An 18,916-nucleotide genomic window follows, 5' to 3' on the forward strand; every position below is an offset into this window, starting at 1 on the left:
CGTGCGGGTGACACGTAAAAGCACCCACTACACTCTCTGAGTGGTTGGCGTTAGGAAGGGCATCCAGCTGTAGAAACTCTGCCAAATCAGACTGGAGCCTGGTGTTGCCATCCGGTTTCACCAGTCCTCAGTCAAATCGTCCAACCCATGCTAGCATGGAAAGCGGACGTTAAACGATGATGATGATGATCGTCACCGTTTAACATCCGCTTTCCATGCTAGCATGGGTTGCACGATTTGACTGAGGACTGGTGAACCAGATGGCTACACCAGGCTCCAATCTAATTTGGCAGAGTTTCTACAGCTGGATGCCCTTCCTAACGCCAACATTAGTTATGATAATACAGGTGTAACGCCAACATTAGTTATGATAATACAGGTGTAATGCCAACATTAATTATGATTATACAGGTGTAACGCCAACATTAATTACGATAATACAGGTGTAAGGCCAGATATTTAACTGACTGCAATAATTGACTGGTTCTTATATTGTTGACTCTGGAGTAATGAAAGATAAAGTAAGCTCTTTAGAAATTGAGTTTAAAACATGAAAGGAATCAGCAAAATGCAGCAAAACCTAGAATCGATGGATTTTAAACTAAGCAAATGCCAAAGTTTTAATAAACTGGAAAAATGACTAGATTCTATTGCCATTTGGGAAGTGGTCATACTCAATATCGAGAAAAGTGGTAGGTATGAATAACATGATGTACTTAGTTAAATATTATAATTCAACTGTCTAATGCCTTTAATAATAATTATTATATCTAAGATTAGTATAATGTCATAACTTTTGGGAGAGTGGGGTAAAATCAACCAAAGCTGTTACTTGACTTGTATTTACATTAACAATACTCTGATGAAAGGTGGTCAGTTTTGGTGGTACTTGAATTTAGAAAATAAAGAGACATAACAAAATACAACAAGATAGCTTGTCCAGATCATTATTAATTCAGCCATCCATTCAATGTCAAAAATGATATCGGTTTTAAACTCTTTCATTGTCCCTTAGAAAAATTCACTAATTTTCTGGGCTTGGTCCGTTTAACCCGTTTACTGCAGAACTCAGATATAGCCACTCAAAATTTCATTACTCTTAACTGCAGAAAGTTTTATATATATATTAGCCCCTCTTTTGTTGAGGAATATCATGTTTGAAACTACTTTTTGTTGAGATATGTCAAGTTTATTGAGGTAGTGTAACTTGCAGTAAATACCAATTCTATTTTTTGGTAGATATTAAACATCATTACTGGAATGACCATGAAATTTATTTTCACATTTGAAAGGTTAATATGGAGGTCATAGAGATAGTTGTTGAGATGTGAAAATATTTGGTGTAGTCACTTACATGCTAGTCACTCACATGCTAGTCACTCACATAGTCAATCAGCAGGGTATAGGTATTGATCATTCCCATTAACTAGCATAGTCATACCGATATCAACTCTTACAAAAGGTAAAGATGTCCAAGAAAACAGTAACTGCAAGGGCATCAAGCTGATGAACTGAGTTGTGAAAGTAAGAGAGAGGATTTATCATTCTTAAGTAGGAAGACAAACTAGCTTAGATGCAGTTGGTGTTTGTATTAGGATGGTGTACTACTGATGTTCATTTCTTAGTGGGACAACTACTGGAGAGATTCTGTAGTCTGGTAGTCACTAACAAATCTTGTTGTTGATGAATTGCTTGTGATAGCTGTGCAAGCCATGTAGAGAAATGATTTTGGCAAGGTGAGCTTTAGCAATGATTTCAACAAGGAATAGTGTGCTGGTAGGTGTTCATCAGGGTTTGGTTCTCAGCCCTTATGGTTTATTCTTGTTCTGCAGGCTATAACAGAAGCTACTTGGGAATTTCTGTGTGCTAGTGATTTAATTTTCATAGCTGGATCTTTTGAAGAATCAGTGTCGAAATTCCAAATATAAAAGCAAAGCCTAGAGTTGAAAGATCTTAAAGTAGACCCTGCAACAAAGATAATAGCATTATTTAGTATGAAAAAAGACAATAGTTTGTTGCCATCTGTGAAGTGGCTCTGCTTGATATGCAAGAAAGGAGTAAATAGGAATGTCATATGGTGCATTCAACTATGGGTGTATAAGACACACAATGGCACCATAGATTGACAGAGAAGATAGACTCCACATGTAGCAGATTCATAGGAGTAACTAAAATAAGAACACCAATAAAATATATTTTTGCAAATGCTAGAAAAACTCTCTAGAAGTAGTTAATAGCTTCCTATATGTAGGTGATCTAATTAACTATGGAGGAGTGTATTTTGAAAGCATACTAGCTAGAATAAGAATTGGATAGAAAAAGTTCACAGCTAATTAGGATTGAATTACAATTTAAAAAATTTAGGCCAAAAGTCAAAAATTAAGTACTGGCATGAAGTCAACATTTATAAATAAGAACCTCTACTGGAAAGAAAGGGATTTTCTCTCTGAGTGAAAAGTAGATTATATGATGGTTTTTTGCAAAGTATAATGTTTCATAGTTGTATTGAATGCAGATGAAAAACAATGGCTGGAACGAAATGAGGTGAACGTGCTCTACTGGATGTGTAAGGTTATCATGCTTGAAAGATGGAGTCCATATGAGCTGAGAGAAAAATAGGGTATAAAAGGAATCAGTTAGAGTGCAAGAGAGAAATCTGAGCTGGTAGGGATATGTGATGCATATTGAAAATGACACCCGAGTAAAGAAGTGCTATGCAACCTAAGTGGAAGTAACCTGCAGGAGAAGGAGGGCCAGAAAGACATGGAAAAAAGATGGTGGAAGCTGATCTTGAGGTTGAACCTCATGAAAGAGTTGACAAAAAGTCACTATGAGTGGCAAGATACAGAATTTAAGATCCCATCACTCAAAACATGGAAAAATTAGAATTAAAATGATGACTAATGTGGTCAGCTTTAACCCTTTAGCATTCAGATTGCTCAGTCAAATGTAATGATTATTTACTCACATTGTTTTGAATTAATCATGCTTTATCTTGTAGATTTGAGATTTCAATGTGATGGAATTGTCTATTTTTAGAATGATACTATAGGGTAGGTATGAGAGGTCAGATCTGGCCAGTTTGAGCAGAAAACAGGTAGAATATTTGGGCCAGATATGGCTGATTTAAATGCCAAAGAGCTAAACATAGCACTAGTGTAAGATTTGAGGATGGCTGTTAAGTGTCGGAATGATACTAGAGACAATGGTTGCTGACAACTGTGGACTTGAAGAGATTGCAGTGATTAACAAGTTAATTCATACTTACAGTAGACATTACGTAAATTTACATTAGCGGGCAAAAGAACTGTTAGAAAATAACTTGCTACATAAATTCATCTCCTCTCTTTTCTTCATATTTTGATTTCAAGACTAGACTTTTGGTTATCGTGACAATTGTACTTAGTTGTTTTTAGAAAGCAATGAGTTAAGAATTGACTGGTATTATAAATTAAGGTCTTGAAATTTGGCACAAAATACAATTTGAGAAATTTATGCTAATAGGTCAAACGGTAAATTCTGGCATGAAGTCAACATTTATAAATTAGCTTGCACAAAATTTTTGGGGAAAATTAACTTCAACAGTTTTGTAACAGAATAGCTTATTGATCAGCAGTGATTGATAAAAAGAGAACAATTTTTTTGTTTCTATCTCTTTCAGCAAAGACTCTTCAAAAAATATCTGGCAGTGAGGCTTATTTGGGTATTGAGATGTTTGTGAGACTTTTGAGAGAGAAATAATTTCAATATTATAAATTGGGATGAATATTTCAGTTATTTTTTTCCCTCTCATTCTGTATGTTATAAATTGTTGAGTTGTTTTTGAGGTATTAAACAAAAAAATGAATGCTTTTGAATTGTAACTATTAGCTGTTTTAAATATTCTTGAATAGAATAAAGCTTTACTATTTTATGGAAAAGAGTCCCAACTGGTTGAGATGGGTTAATAGTTTGTATCATATCTTTAGTTTTCACAGCCTCTAGAGTTTCTCAGTTGGATTTGAGATACTTACTCAACTCCCAGTTGTCCAATATATATATATGATTTTAAATATATTCCATGAAGAAATAAGGTCAGTGATACAAGTAACTTCAGCCCTACTTAAGAAGTTATATAATACATGGCTAGAAGATTGAACTTGTATGTGGATGTTAGATCAAATTTCATTGTGTGATTTACATTCTAGCTGTGACCACCATGTTTTTACTGTGAGCTTGCTGTCTTAAGATTTAAAATTTATCTGTCTAACATTTCAAAGCTGATAGGAAAATAATATGAAATTTACTGTTACAATGAATAAGTAGTTGAGTAGCTAATAGAAAAATGTGCAATCTGTAGTTGTACAACTTCTGCTTAAATAGACTTTGTTTGTCACCTATTGCCATCTCAGAGACTTGATAAAAAAGTACCAAATCAATTAAGATGTGGATGAGTGATTTTTGGCCCAGTTTGTGAAACTGATAAGGGTATTTCATATGTTGGTGGACTTAGCTTTGGATTTCAATCTAGTCCCCAGTGTTAACGAAATGTTTGATAAGCATACAACAAGGAAACTTCGAAATTAAACAATTTTCTATTATCAAAAACAAGGAATTAAAATAACCTTTCAAGACAACATTCTGTAATAAATATATTAATTATACTTGTGCACATGCACACACACACAAACACATGCATTATATGTACATCTGTATTAGAACTAATTTATGATCATCATCATTATCATCACCACCTTCATTGATGCTTCCATCACCATCAATTCCAATTCCACTACCTTCACCATTATTTACTATCTTCTCCATTACCATTTTTCTGTGTGTTCATCCTGTGCAAGAGAGACCACTAGAGCAACATTAGATATTGAAACTGCGTTTCTTATGACTGAGTGAAGAGAGTGCAGCTGCTAAAATCAGTATATTCTAATAGCCTTGTTGTTTTTAAACTCAGTGAATGTCCTTGTTATGGTTGTTGTTGGCACTCCGTCGCTTACGACGTCTAGCGTTCCAATTGATCCGATCAGTGGAACAGCCTGCTCGTGAAATTAATGTGCAATTGGCTGAGCACTCCACAGACATGTGTACTCTTAATGTAGTTCACGGGGATATTCAGCGTGACACAGTGTGACAAGGCTGACCCTTTGAATTACAGGCACAACAGAAACAGGAAGTAAGATTGAGAGAAAGTTGTGGTGAAAGAGTATAGCAGGGTTCGCCACCATCCCCTGCTGGAGCCTTGTGGAGCTTTAGGTGTTTTCGCTCAATAAACACTCACAACGCCCGGTCTGGAAATCGAAACGACGATCCTATGACTGCGAGTCTGCTTCCCTAACCACTGGGCCATTGCGCCTCCACCATGGTAGTTCTATGAAAGTAAACAATTTTTTTTTGTTTCCTTGTATTTCAGATAGTGTTCTATTAGCAGACATCTGTTCAGCTTCTTGTACAAAATTCTCATGACTTTAACATATAATTGTCCTTATAGTCTGTCTGTGTTTTCCCATTTTTTATTAATTAAGATATATATCAAGCAAAACACTTAATGGGACTCTCTTTTGACTGGGTTAACAAATACAAATAGCATTAGCTAACATGTTGTGGGTTACTGCTTGACTACCTTGGTTTGGTTAGTTGATGTATGCCCCCAAGGAAAGTGTTGGAGTTCACTAAGGGGTTGTAGAATAATTATCGAAATCTGTAAAGAAAGAATAAATTGCGACCATTATGGCAAAAATGTCTGATAACTGTTAAAATGACTTTATTCACATTCTCCATTGTACAATAAATCAGTTTAGCTGTGACATGCTGTGAACACAGTAAAGTTTATGTGTATGGGTAGGTTTTATTGAGAAAATAAATCTTAGACGAAATGAATCTTACAGGTGTACTCTAAAGGTGTGAATGTTGCAGTTACAGAGATGAGCACACCTACCACAAAACCTTATGATGTATATATCACCATCATCTGTTTAATGGCCTATTTTACATGCTTGTATAGCTCAGACAGAATTTTGTTTGATTGGACTTTTATGGTTGGATGCCCTTCTTGTTGCAAACCCTCACCTCTTTCCCAACAAGTTAATATTTTCTCATGACCAGATATCACAAATGATGTCCAGACAAGAGAACAGTTGCACACACACACACACACACACACACACACACACACTTATGCGCACACACACATACTTATGCGCACACACACATACTTATGCACACACACACACTTATACACATACATTTACATACATATGTACTCACACACACACACACACACATATATATGTACACACACACACACACACACACACACAATGGGCTTGTTTCTGTTTGCCAAACCCACTCGCAAGGCTTTGGTCAGCCCAGGGCTATAGGAGAAGACACTTGCTGAATTGAGGATGCATGACCCAGTGGTTAGGGTGTTCCACTCATGATTGTAAGATTGTGGTTTCAATTCCTAGTCCGGGTGGTGTGTTGTGTTCTTGAGCAAAACACTTCGTTTCAAATTGCTCTATGATCACTTCGACACCTGAAGCATTGCACACCGTGCACCCGTTCAGGCAATGGGGATTTGATGGGCGGGGGTGGGGAGTGAGCTAATGTACAGCACACATATGTGATCACTATAAACACATCATTTGTGCAGGTCATTTAGCAAAAAAGCTGAACTCTCATATGTTACGTTCGACAGGAAAGTCCATCGCATACACACAAGTAAACATACATACACATCTGCTGCATTTAAGGTATCAAAGGAAATAAAGATCCTGTGATGTGGTTGTGTGGTAAGAAGCTTGCTTCTTGACCACATGGTTCCAGGTTCAGTCCCACTGTGTGGAACCTTGGGCAAGTGGCTTCTACTAGAGCCTAGGGCCGACCAAAGCCTTGTGATTGGATTTGGTAGATGGAAACTGATTCAGTTGTAACCAGAATCACAATTCAATGGCTGTAATAACATTTGTCGTCTTTGTTCTTTGTGTGTGTTAATTGTATTGACATAATGACTCTCCCTAGACATAATAAAACAAAGTAGTGTGTCAGAAACCTTCTCACTTTTATCAATTTATATTGTGTGTGTGTGTATATATATATATATATTCTGTATATATTTATAATCTTGGGTTATTCTTAATATTTTCAGTGGTGAAGGAATTGTTTACTCATTTGATGAAATGGTTGGTGTCCTTGAGGTCTCACATTACTTGAAAGTATTGAATAAAGATTATCCAGGTAAAATATAATTTTGTTATCTGTTTATAGAATTATATTTTTGAACTGTTAACTCCATTTTTGTTTTTTTGTTTTTAAATTTGTTTTAAAATAAAGCTCAACATTTTGAATACTTTAATCTTTATTCAACATCAGGCAACCAGTGTTTTTGTTGGGACTGAACATGCGAAATCTTTTCATGCAGCATTCCAACATACTTATTTAATGCCAGGACAACTAAAACACTTGTGATATTGATTTAAATATAAATGCATCTGCTCTATCAATTTGTTTCAATCTTTTAATTATCTTACAATATTGTAATCCATTGAATTGTTAGGGCATTACATTGTCTTAATGGACTGCTTTACCATTCAGTTGACTTCAGGAAGAACAAATATCCACACATTTATACATTCATTGCAACACTTTATACACATTCATTATAACATAAATGCTACTATGAAAAGCTGTAACAGATGGCAGGTTCTGTATTTATTTAGGGCTTATATATTCAAGAAATATGTTTATTGGAGGCCCAGTAATGTCCACCAATAACTAAAATAAAAGAGAAAATTGACTGGACAAGAATATATTAAGTGAAGACAACAACAAAGAAAGAAAAGTAAAATTAAAAAATAAAAGAAAGATTTAGATGACTGGAATATACAAAGGTGCAGGTGTGGCTGTGTGGTAAGAAGTTTGCTTCTCAGTCACGTGTTCTGGGTTCAGTCCCACTGCATAGCACTGTGGGCAAGTGTCTTCTACTAGAGCCCTTGGCCAACCAAAGCCTTATGAGTGGATTTAGTAGGCAGAAACTAAAAGAAGCCTGTTGTGTGTGTGTGTGTGTATAGTTATGATATATTCTGTTAAGAACGTGGTAGACTACAGTATAAAGATTGTCCACCTTCTGATTTACCCTTTGCTCTCCAGTAGTAGTATTATATGTACTTCCAGGTTTGTGTTTGGGCATCTACCATTTGTGAATATATAACTGAAAAAATTGTATGCGTGTGAGTGTGTGTATGTGTCTGAGTGTTGAATTTTAAAGGACAAAGGGATTAAGTTGATTACATCGACACCAGTGTGTAACTGGTACTTAATTTATCGACCTCAAACGGATGAAAGGCGGAGTCGACCTCGGCAGAATTTGAACTCAGAACGTAATGGCAGACAAAATACCGCTAAGCATTTCGCCCGGCATGCTAATGTTTCTGCCAGCTCGCCGCCTCATTTACCTATTCTGGTTCTTCTTCTGTCATCACTTTCTCTTTTGTTCATTTTTCAGTCCCCATGCCTTGTTAAAATGCACGCTGTACTCTCTGTAAAGTGGTTGGTGAATGAGTGGATACAGTGTTGGGTTGACAGAAGATATAATAGCTTTTCTAGTGCTGGTGCCACAATAAAATGCACTCAGTACACTCTGTAAAGTGGCTGGTGACATAAAGAGTGTCTAGTTGTAAAAGCCAAGTCAGAAAATGAAACATTCAAGTGAGACATAGTTCTCTGACCTTTCTAAATGACCCATCCAACCCATGACTGCATGAAAATAGATTTAAAATGATGCTGATGATGATGTACTTTTGAAATTTGTTTTAGATGCTGGAGAGATGATTGGTGCTGTGTCTTGTATGAAATGGACACCTGATGAAACAGCTCTGGCTATGTGCTGGCAACATGGTGGATTCTCACTCTGGAGTGTTTTTGGTGCTCTTTTAGTATGCACTCTGGGTGGCGATTATTGGTAAGTTTATGAGATTATTCTACTCCAAATTTATTTTCTTTGTCCAGTGGGAAATAGTGTCTACTTTACAGGTTGAGTGAAAACTTTTTGTTTAGTTTTGGGAGTTTTAGTTGTATCTCTAATTTAATTTAAGAGCCCCCTACAATATATCTGTGTAGTTGGAAACTAGTTGATATAAGAATTAGTCACATAGGCTGGTCAAGAATATTTGTTGGAGACTATTTTCTCTTTTTTAAGTTTTTCTCCATATTCACTTCTTTTAGTGTTTTTTCTCTTGGAAATTTTACTTTAATTTCGATTCATATTCTAAATGTGACTGTCAACCAAATGTACATTTGTTAAGAGGAGACAAGTGTGCAAGCAGAGACCACAAATTCTTTTCATTTTTTGAAAGAATTATATCTGTGTAAACACTTTTAAGAAATCAGGAACATTAGGTTGTAGAAATATAATTTCACATTTCCTTGATAGTTCTTGGTCAGTGGTACATGTAAAATGTTTTCATGCTGGGTTAAAGATTTTAGAGATATAAAGTAAATGCTAAGGTGCTCTTAAATATTTATCTAACAGCATGAGTGAGAACTCATTTAATGTAGGGAGGCAAACTTTGTTGCAGTAACAGTAGCTATACATTCCAACCATCCTGGTTTTAACAAAATGGAAGAAATTTTTTTTAATACATAAATGAAAACCAATACAATAAAAATAGCTACTTAATTCCTTGATGTACTAAAATCTAGGTTTTGCAACAGTATAGGCTGTTTGGCTTAAAAGGCAACTGAACTATTCTGTTTGTCTACCGTTTTGGTACTAGGAAGAAGACAGTGTCTCACTCTTCAAGACTATATATATCTTGAGCGTGATTGTTACCAGTGTCACTTTACTGGCACGTTAAAAAACATTTGAGCGAGGTCGTTACCAGTGCCGCTGGACTGGCTCCTGTGCAGGTGGCACGTAAAAAGCACCATTTTGAGTGTGGCCATGGCCAGTACTGCCTGACTGGCCCTCGTGCCGGTGGCATGTAAAAGCACCCACAACACTCTTGGAGTGGTTGGCATTAGGAAGGGCATCCAGCTGTAGAAATTTTGTCAGATCAGATTGGAGCCTGGTGCAGCCATCCGGTTCACCAGTCCTTAGTCAAATCGTCCAACCCAAGCTAGCATGGAAAGCGGATGTTAAATGATGATGATGATGATACATACATTTCTCTAACTATTAAGAGTCAGATGTCAAAGAAATTTTAAATAATTTCCTTGTTCATATTGTCTTGTAAACATTCTTTGATCTCCAGTGTTGAGGCAGTTGTGTGGTTCTTCTCTTAATTTAGAATTTGTTTTTTAACATAGCTAATTTAGTGAAATATTTTAAACCTATGTTTTACTTACGGTTTAATATTTACTGAATTTTGAATATATTTTTAGGTTCCCAAAATCTGAAAGTAAGCTTTATCCTTCTCCTGTTAAAAGCATGGTAAGTACCTTTACATATCTATAGTGTTTTTATGCATGAGAATATGTTTGTGCATGTTTGCATGTGTGAGGAAGAGATAGTGTTTGGAATACTTTGTAGTCTTGCAAGCTGCATGACAATGTCATTAATGCTGGTGGCACGAAAAAAGTATCCAGCACATACTGTAAAGTGGTTGACATTAAGAAGGGCATCCAGCCATAGAATCCATGCCAATGCAGACACTGGAGCATAATGCAGTCCTTGGACTTCTCAATTGTGTCAAACCATTCAACCCATGTCAGCATGGAACATGGATGTTAAATGTTGATGTTGATGATGATGATGATTATACATGTCTATTCAAAAAGAAGCCAGACTTTTAAAACAACATGCCAGCCAGCTTGTGATTTCACTGTTGTGTGAGACCTGCAATCTAATAATAGCCATATTATACCATATCAGTTAGCGTTGATCTGTATGTGCTTGAGTGAGTGTCTGTTTAGTGCACTTGGTGATTTGTCATGAATTGTTCAGTGAAGTATTTAGAAGAGCAACATTTTGTTTGGAATTCTGTTTTAAATTGGGAAAACTTTAATGGGGACTTTTCTAACATTGCAACAGGCCTGTCGAGAGGATTGCTTGAGTCGTATGCAATGTTATGAGTGATATTAGTGACTCAAATTGGGAAGATGTCCATTGAAGATGATGAGAAATCTGGAGGGTATTTTATAACAATGGACTATGATCAGGTTGCAAAAGTATGGATTGTGATCCATGAAAATTCGTCACCTGACAATCTGCAAAGTTTCTGATGAAATGGGTATCTGTAAAATTTTGTGTCACATAATTTATAAGAAAATTTGAAGACATATTATGTTACAACATTTGTAGTGCATCAATTGACAGATGAACAAAAAAAAAATCAAGTCTTTATTGTTCAACACTGATGGAAACTTTCTGAAAAATATAACAGTTGATGAAACATGGGTATACAGATACAATGTTGAAGCAAAATGACTGTTGTAATAGTGGATTGGATCATTAATGCTGTTTTTTTTTAAAGAACGCTTAAATATGAAGGTGGTGTTCATCATCTTTTGTTTGTGAAGATGTCACTTGTCATGTGTTTATCCCATGTGATCAGATGATCTCTAAAATTTTATTTGGATGCCTTGTAACTTTTGAAAGAGTTGCTATGAAGGGTAAATCTCAGGCATGGACAGATAGAACATGGATACTACTCTGTGACAGTGTATTTGTTTACATATCACTCCTTATTCATGATCTTTTTGTAAACTACTAACAGACTCTTGTTCCCAAGCTACATTACTCTCAGGATTTTTCCCTATTAGAAATTATTTTTGCATTCCCAAAGCTGAAATCTACTCTGAAATATCACTGATTTTAGATGATAGAAGAAATTGAAGAAAATTCACTCTGCACTACCTCTGAAAATGTGTTCCAAAACAGACCCTCCTCTCAGCCAAAAAAAAAAAAAAATATTGAGAACAGTGTATCAACAGGTGACTCCAATTATCTTGTATAAAAAGAAATCATTGTTATTTTATAATACAATTTTAGTGGTACTTTTTCTCATGTAGGAGTGGGGTATTGAGGGATATCACCTATGGATGATCTGTAAATGCTTTACTGAGGAAGATAACTCATCTACTGAAGATGAAGATCCATCTGAAGAGGAGGAAGAGGAGTCCCCTTCTACTCAACTTTTACAAATGCAGTTTGTGAAAAGTTCTTTAACATCTAATCCTTGTATGGTAAGTTTCTATATTTCTGGTTCCTTCTCAGACAATTCAGCTCTCAAAATTAATATTATTGTTATTGCATTTAAAAAAAATCTTTTTCCATTTTCTCTGGTTTCATTCTTTGGACTGCAACCATGATGGGGCACTATCTTCAGAAAACTTCTTAATCATTCATCCATGCCTACACCTGGATAACTTTAGGATCATTGTTGTATTATTGTGTATCTATGTGTGGTCAGTCTATTGTGTTGTTGATTCAACACTGTGAATTTTGCCAAGTCAGTGGGTAAAGTATAAAGATGTTTTGTCTATTCAACAGTTAAGGTTGTTTTAATGTATTGAACTGTTGTACCTAACGATTACTTTTAATAATTTATTTAATAGGAAAATATAATTTAAGTCTAATTACATCACCATAAAATATCCAACATTGGTGCAGTATTAATTTCGAGCAAATAAATGTGGAAAATATTGGTGTATGTGTTCTGGACTGATGGCAGTATTGATAGAGGCATATAATGAAACAGCAACAGCAAGTATAAACTGAAACTTTGGAAATCATTAGTACTTTCTGCTAAGTTGATGTGCTGAAAGTAGACCATGTTCAAATAGTCTGTGTTTTGGATAAAGGAACAAATGTTGAAAAATAGCAACCTGGTTATTCAACCAAAGGTTTCTTTCCTTACAAAGGGCACTAAAGTTGGTGTCCTTAAGTAACTTATTTTCTCAGTCATTATAATGATTCATGTAATACCTGCATGTGTAGATTATTGTACATCAATATAGAAGTTATCTTATTTCTAATTTGGCAAGTCAGGAAAAAGTTATATTTTGCTGAGAAGGTCTTATGTAACTGAAAAATACCTGGAGTTGTTGCCCATATTTGCCTAAATCAGATTTAATTAAAATCAGTCATTCAGCTTATGTTTTCTTCTTGCTGCATAAGTGTTATTATTAAATTTTTCTCCTTTTATATTATGATGCCACTAACTAAATTGTTATAAAAGATATATATCAAAAGTGTAATTACTGCATGGCATGGAAATCTGATAGGAGCTATATAATGACTTGGGACAATGAGTGAGTTGAACATGTGGTGCGAACTTACAAGAAAACCTGAGAATGAATTGAGAAGCAAAAATACATCAAAGACATTGCCAGAGGGTTGAATCTGCCATAGTGAAAGCATGATACAAAATGGGTGGAGATGGAAAATATTTTTGTTTAAGATAAACTAAACAAAGAAGCTTTGGAGGGAGTAGTTGAGTCAGACATGACATTGTTTCATCTGATGAAGTAACACAAGTTTGAAACATAGTTGTATTGCAGATTTGTGCTGAAATAGAAAATGATCACACATCCTAATTAAAACTTCCCTATGGTGACTTGGTTCCAGATCTGAATAACAATTCTGACTTTCAGTTTTTGTTTTGACAATACTATTTGTCAAGAAGGAAACTTTGAGAAACTGCAATATTAAGATTATTTCACATAACCTTGCCATGTCTATCATGTGTTGAACTTTGATGGTAAAGAAGAAAAATATCAATCCAAGAGAAAGACTTAATTTGAACTTGTAGTATTAAGCTGTATAACCATAAAATCTAATTCCAGCTGTTTACTATTGTTGTTTTGCTAAGTTTACATGTTTTGTTAACTTTTCAGTCTTAGTTTCTTGTTTTTTTTATAAAGAGCAAATGTTAGCTCCAAGTTGTATATGTTGGGCAAGTTGTCTCCCCTACATAAACTAGATTTTTTTTTTTAATGGTATAGTCAAAGGAAATGGTTGTCATTCATGATGCTTTTCAAGAACTCCAAAGACTACCGAGAGGAAGGAAGGCCTGACCTGAAAACTTACAGCAGAATGTTATAAGCTAAAGACTCCTAAGAGTCAAGTCATGATGTTAAATTGGAAGATGGATTAAGTCTAGTACCCAAGAATAGCAATAACTCTTCTGGTGGGAGCTTTCTTGTAGTTTGTGCCTATCAAATTTCACTGATTAGGCTTTGATTTAGCTATGACTATGGTACTAGACATTTCTCCACGGTACTGGCTTGTGAGACCGACTCTACAACTACGAAGCTGTAAAGTAAAATTCAGTTACAACATCATTTGTTGAATAAAGTCTTGCTATACAGTTTCTCTTGTTATTACTTCTTATGATAGTATACTGTACTCAATATTTACCAAAATTTATTTACTTTTTAATTCTTTGTCCAAACCCTATTTTCGTGTGACTAACTAAATTGTTTTGACATCTTTTTTCAGGCAAATCATGAACACCTTTTCCTTCAAGGAGATAATAAACTTTATTTGAATATTGGAGACTCGGTTTTTAAAGTTTCAAACTCCAATGTGTCCCCCTCTGTCACGTCTTCCCCCATCTCTCATGTGTTGGTTGGAAATAAACAGTGGCAGGTTATACCAATCTCACACAGCTACCTCTCAGCTAACTGGCCAATAAGAGTAAGTTCAAAGTATTCTTGTTGTTGATGGTGTTATTTTAAAAATATGTTTGCTGTCGTTGATGTTGCTGCTGCAACTGTTCTGAAAAGAACATCCTTTTTTCTTTTCATAGTTGACCTAACATATATATTAAGAAGAATCATTAATATCTATCCCTGTTTTGTTTGGTTTGAACCTGTAAAAGGTTGATAGTAGCAATAGAGACTTTAGCCTCTCTCTATCACCTTTCAACAAAATTATATATTTAGAAACAGTAGAACAATTAACAACATAATAAAAATAAGTTTTATTTTGGTGATGCTTGGCTTTACAAATCCTGTGTCATTCAGCCTAGCAGTCGCTGGTTAACTTGTAATCGGCATCTGGATATTAAGAGCTTCGTTGAGGCATGCCAAAGGAGCAAGTAGTTGTCATGTCGAAAGCATCACGCTAAAGAGGCTTAGAAAGCGCGCAAAGCGCTTTAAGTACTGGTTTTACTACGCATGTGCACTCGAGGGGCTTCCGGGAAGGCAAGTCCCTTGCGCATGCGTAGATTGTACTTCTTTAATGGCGGCCATAATTTCGTGCCACTACAAACCTAATGAAAGTGCCAACAACTTCACAATCTACTTATGAAACGTGCTTATTACAAAATTCTCTGTTGTTAAGTAATTTGCCACCTATGGTATTAGTTTCACCAAACCAGTCAACTAGTTAGTTAGCAGTCTGATGTGGAAGCTGAAATTAGTCTTAACGACAGACAGATTCTAACCAACAATTTTAAATTGAAAAATAAAATCTGTTAGCATGCTAATGGTCAACTTACTGCTTTAGTTAGATTACTTCAGTGGTTGGAACAGACCCTCCACTGAATTGCAGATATTATGGCCTTGAAAAATTTGTTGGATGATTATAAAAGGGATAAGTAATTAACTTAGCTAGAATTGTCAAATAAAGTGAAGAGCAAGGAATATTAGATAACTAGAATTTGTCAGGAGCAAAACGTCTTTACGAAGGAAGTCAAATATTGTTACATATAAACTGAGTTCAGGTACCAATGCAGCTGTATATGTCTTGCAAATAAAATAACCATCAGTAGTATACTGTAATTAAATCGATCATCCTTATCCTCTCTCTCTGCAGAGAGAGAGAGTGAGAGAGAGATTGTGTTGTAAAAGTTTGATAGTTGTAATAGAGACATTAGTCTCTCTCTATCACCTTTCAACAGCATTATATATTAAGGAACAGTAGAACAATATAACAACATAATAAAAATAAATTTTATTTTTGATGATGCTTGGTTATATAAATCCTGTGTCACTCAGCTTAGCAGCCGCTGATTACGTTGTAGCTGGTATTGGAAAGTTAAGAGCTTCCTTGATGCCTGCCAGAGAAGCAAGTAGCTATCACCATCGAAGGCATCGAGGTGAAGAGTGCTTCGTTGAGGAGCGAGGAGTTGTCACGTAGAAGGTCTCTCGCTCAACTGACTTAGAAAGTGAAACAACTCTTTAAGTACTAGTTTTACTACGCATGCGCACTCGAGGGGCTTCCGGTGGTGAAGTCCCTTGCGCATGCGCAGAATAGTACTTCCTCAATGGCGGCTATAATTTCGTGCCACTACAGTGTGAATGTGTTGGGGTGTTGGTAAATAAAATGCAACAGCTGTGCAAGGGAGATAAGTTATTTCTCAATAATCTGTGTAGTGTTGGTTATTTGAAACACTTGTTGCTCTTCTGTATACTATACTAGAAAATTTGGGAAAAAGTTTTTTTGTGTGGCCATGAATAATATATTATTGAACACAAACAGGCAGAATCCATGGTGAACGTAGGACAATAGCTTGTGGAATATCTTCATTGAAAATGTCAAAGTGGTTCATTGACATATAAAATAAAACATTCAAGTTATTAAAAAAAATAGTCTTTAATTGCTAATCATTGTATTTATTTCTTATATTAATGTAAATACTTATGTTAGTAGGATCATTGACTATTTTGATTTGTGGTATCTCATTAAACAGATTCAATTTTAGCTGAAACAGTCAGTCACACTCTCTATTTGCTTGTCTCTTAGAGTTTTATCTCTAACTCAATTGTTTACTCAGGGTGTTGACCAGCATTTGAGTGTTACAGAGGTAGGGAGGTATTGACTGGTGACCACTTGTTGCTGTCAGTAGTGCTGACTAGTAGCCGAGTATTACTACAGGTGGTAGTTAAGAGTTACTAGAGTTACTTTCTCCTATATCTAATTTTTATTTATAAATGTGAAATGGCCAGGTTCACAACAAATGGATCTCTCAGCTTGTAGGCTACTTGTTTAAGTTTTCTGCATGTATTTTGTTATATTTTTAGAGCACTATATTCTATTCTACATTGTCCCAGTTAACCTAACTATCAGCAGTAGGTTACAGATGACTTTTACATGTGATAAATTTCTAATTTTTTAATGCTGTAAAGTAGGAACTAAATACTAGCCCTTAAAACCCTTTTGAGGTATAGAAAGCTTAACATTAAAACATTTAGTTGGAAACAGATTGTATGCCTTAACATCTCTTCTGCTTGCTTTTGTAAATTTAAGCCTGCAGAATTCTCTGGAAATGAACTTCCATATTTATTATGATAATTCATTGTTTGTATTTTGTTTTTATCTACTTGTTTGTTAGTATGCTGCTGTGGATCGATCTGGTCAGTGTATTGCAGTGGCTGGTAAAACAGGACTTGCACACTATGCGTTACGTAAATGGAAACTGTTTGGTAATGAGACACAGGTAAGAAATATTATTGATGAAAAACTGAGATCGCTTAACCCTTTTGATACCAACCTGCCTGAGACTGCTCCGTATTCTGTGATGCAAATTTCATGTTTTAAAGTGATCTAAATCAAAATCTTCCATCAAAATCCAATGTTGATTTATGCCCAAACACTAGTTTGATAATTTTACTAAATATTTCATTATTTTCTAGATTAATTGAAACAAAGACAGTGTATTTCACCAGAAATATGGTAACAAACTGGCTAAATTGTCTTCCTATAAACTGTTAAAAACCATTTTTTCTTTAACTCTTTTGTTACCATATTTCTGTTGAGATGCTCTGTGTTTCTTTCAATTAATTTTAAATATAACAAAAAATTTTGTAAAATAACTTAGTTATCATTAAACTAGTGTTAGGAATATAAATTGTGACTAAGGTTTAGTGGAAGATTTTAATTCAGAACTTTTGAAAACAAGACATTTATACTACGGAACCAGAGGCAGTTTTAGCTGGGTTGGTATCAAAAGGGTTAAACTGATATTTCCAACTCATTACAAGATTGTAATGTAACACTCATTACAAGATTGTAATGTAACCCAGTTTTGTTGACATTTTTATATATTTTCTCTCTGATGCAAGTTGTCTTTGGTGCTATAAAGAAGCACAATTATATGTTATCTCTACTACTTACAGTAATGATCTGTGCACCACCAAGGGCCCTATTGTTAAACCTCTGTTCAATGAGGCCATTAATTCAGGAAACAAAGTGCAACATTAGTAATAGAATATGAACTATTAATCTTATTTCTATAATGACAGCCACTTAAAGTATACCCAGTTGTAACTTTTAATTTAACAAATAGTATATTTGGTAGAAATTACAGTGTTATATGCTACAGAACCAGATAAATGCTGATTTCTGAGTTCATAAGATTTAAATCTTTGAGACATTAGTAGTTTGTATCCTCTTACTGCCACTACATAGTCTTTGGCCAAGACACTTAAATCTCAAATGTCTTATTATCTTCCTAGCTGGAAATTACAATTCAAACATAGGTAGCATTGTAAAATTGAGGAGTGTAACATCAGATTGAAGTGTTGAGTTCAACTTGTAGCACATTTCTTGGAGAGAAATGTTCTACACCAGTTTAAATTTAACATTTCCTCCAAATACACGACACCGATACAACCTTGTGTAATGCTTCCATGAACCACTCATTGGAGTTATGAATATTTCCCTGTGAATTATTCTGAACAAGGACCAGTATCAAGATACCCAACTGTAAATTGTTTCCTTTTAAACATAACTGAAAGACCATTCATTTCTGTAGAAGAAATCAATATTAGAACTTTTATTAAATTAAATTTTTTTTTCTTTCCTCTTTATTTTCTTTTTTTGTAGGAGAGAGATCTGGTGGTATTTGGTGGCTTAACATGGTGGAAAGACTTTATCTGTGTAGCTTGCAATAACTTAGTATCACATAAAGATGAGGTTTGTGCATTCAATTTCTCTTGATTTATATATATATATCTATATATATATATATATATATAT

The 18,916-nt window shown here is 35.0% G+C and overlaps 1 protein-coding gene across 2 annotated transcripts in view; it reads left to right on the forward strand.

Moving 5' to 3' along the window:
* The window catches only part of LOC106874539 (guanine nucleotide exchange factor subunit RIC1), a 245,149-nt gene that overhangs the window by 59,790 nt on the left and 166,443 nt on the right, over window positions 1-18,916 (forward strand). For both annotated transcript variants that reach the window (XM_014922306.2, XM_014922307.2), the window contains exons 8-14: window positions 7,139-7,227; window positions 8,806-8,950; window positions 10,372-10,420; window positions 12,001-12,174; window positions 14,432-14,629; window positions 17,271-17,375; window positions 18,764-18,853. In XM_014922306.2, the coding sequence (XP_014777792.1) occupies window positions 7,139-7,227; window positions 8,806-8,950; window positions 10,372-10,420; window positions 12,001-12,174; window positions 14,432-14,629; window positions 17,271-17,375; window positions 18,764-18,853 (850 nt within the window). The remainder of the gene's footprint in view (window positions 1-7,138; window positions 7,228-8,805; window positions 8,951-10,371; window positions 10,421-12,000; window positions 12,175-14,431; window positions 14,630-17,270; window positions 17,376-18,763; window positions 18,854-18,916) is intronic.

This window comes from Octopus bimaculoides, chromosome 10 (assembly GCF_001194135.2).
Source record: "Octopus bimaculoides isolate UCB-OBI-ISO-001 chromosome 10, ASM119413v2, whole genome shotgun sequence".
In the NCBI taxonomy this organism is placed as follows: domain Eukaryota; kingdom Metazoa; phylum Mollusca; class Cephalopoda; order Octopoda; family Octopodidae; genus Octopus; species Octopus bimaculoides.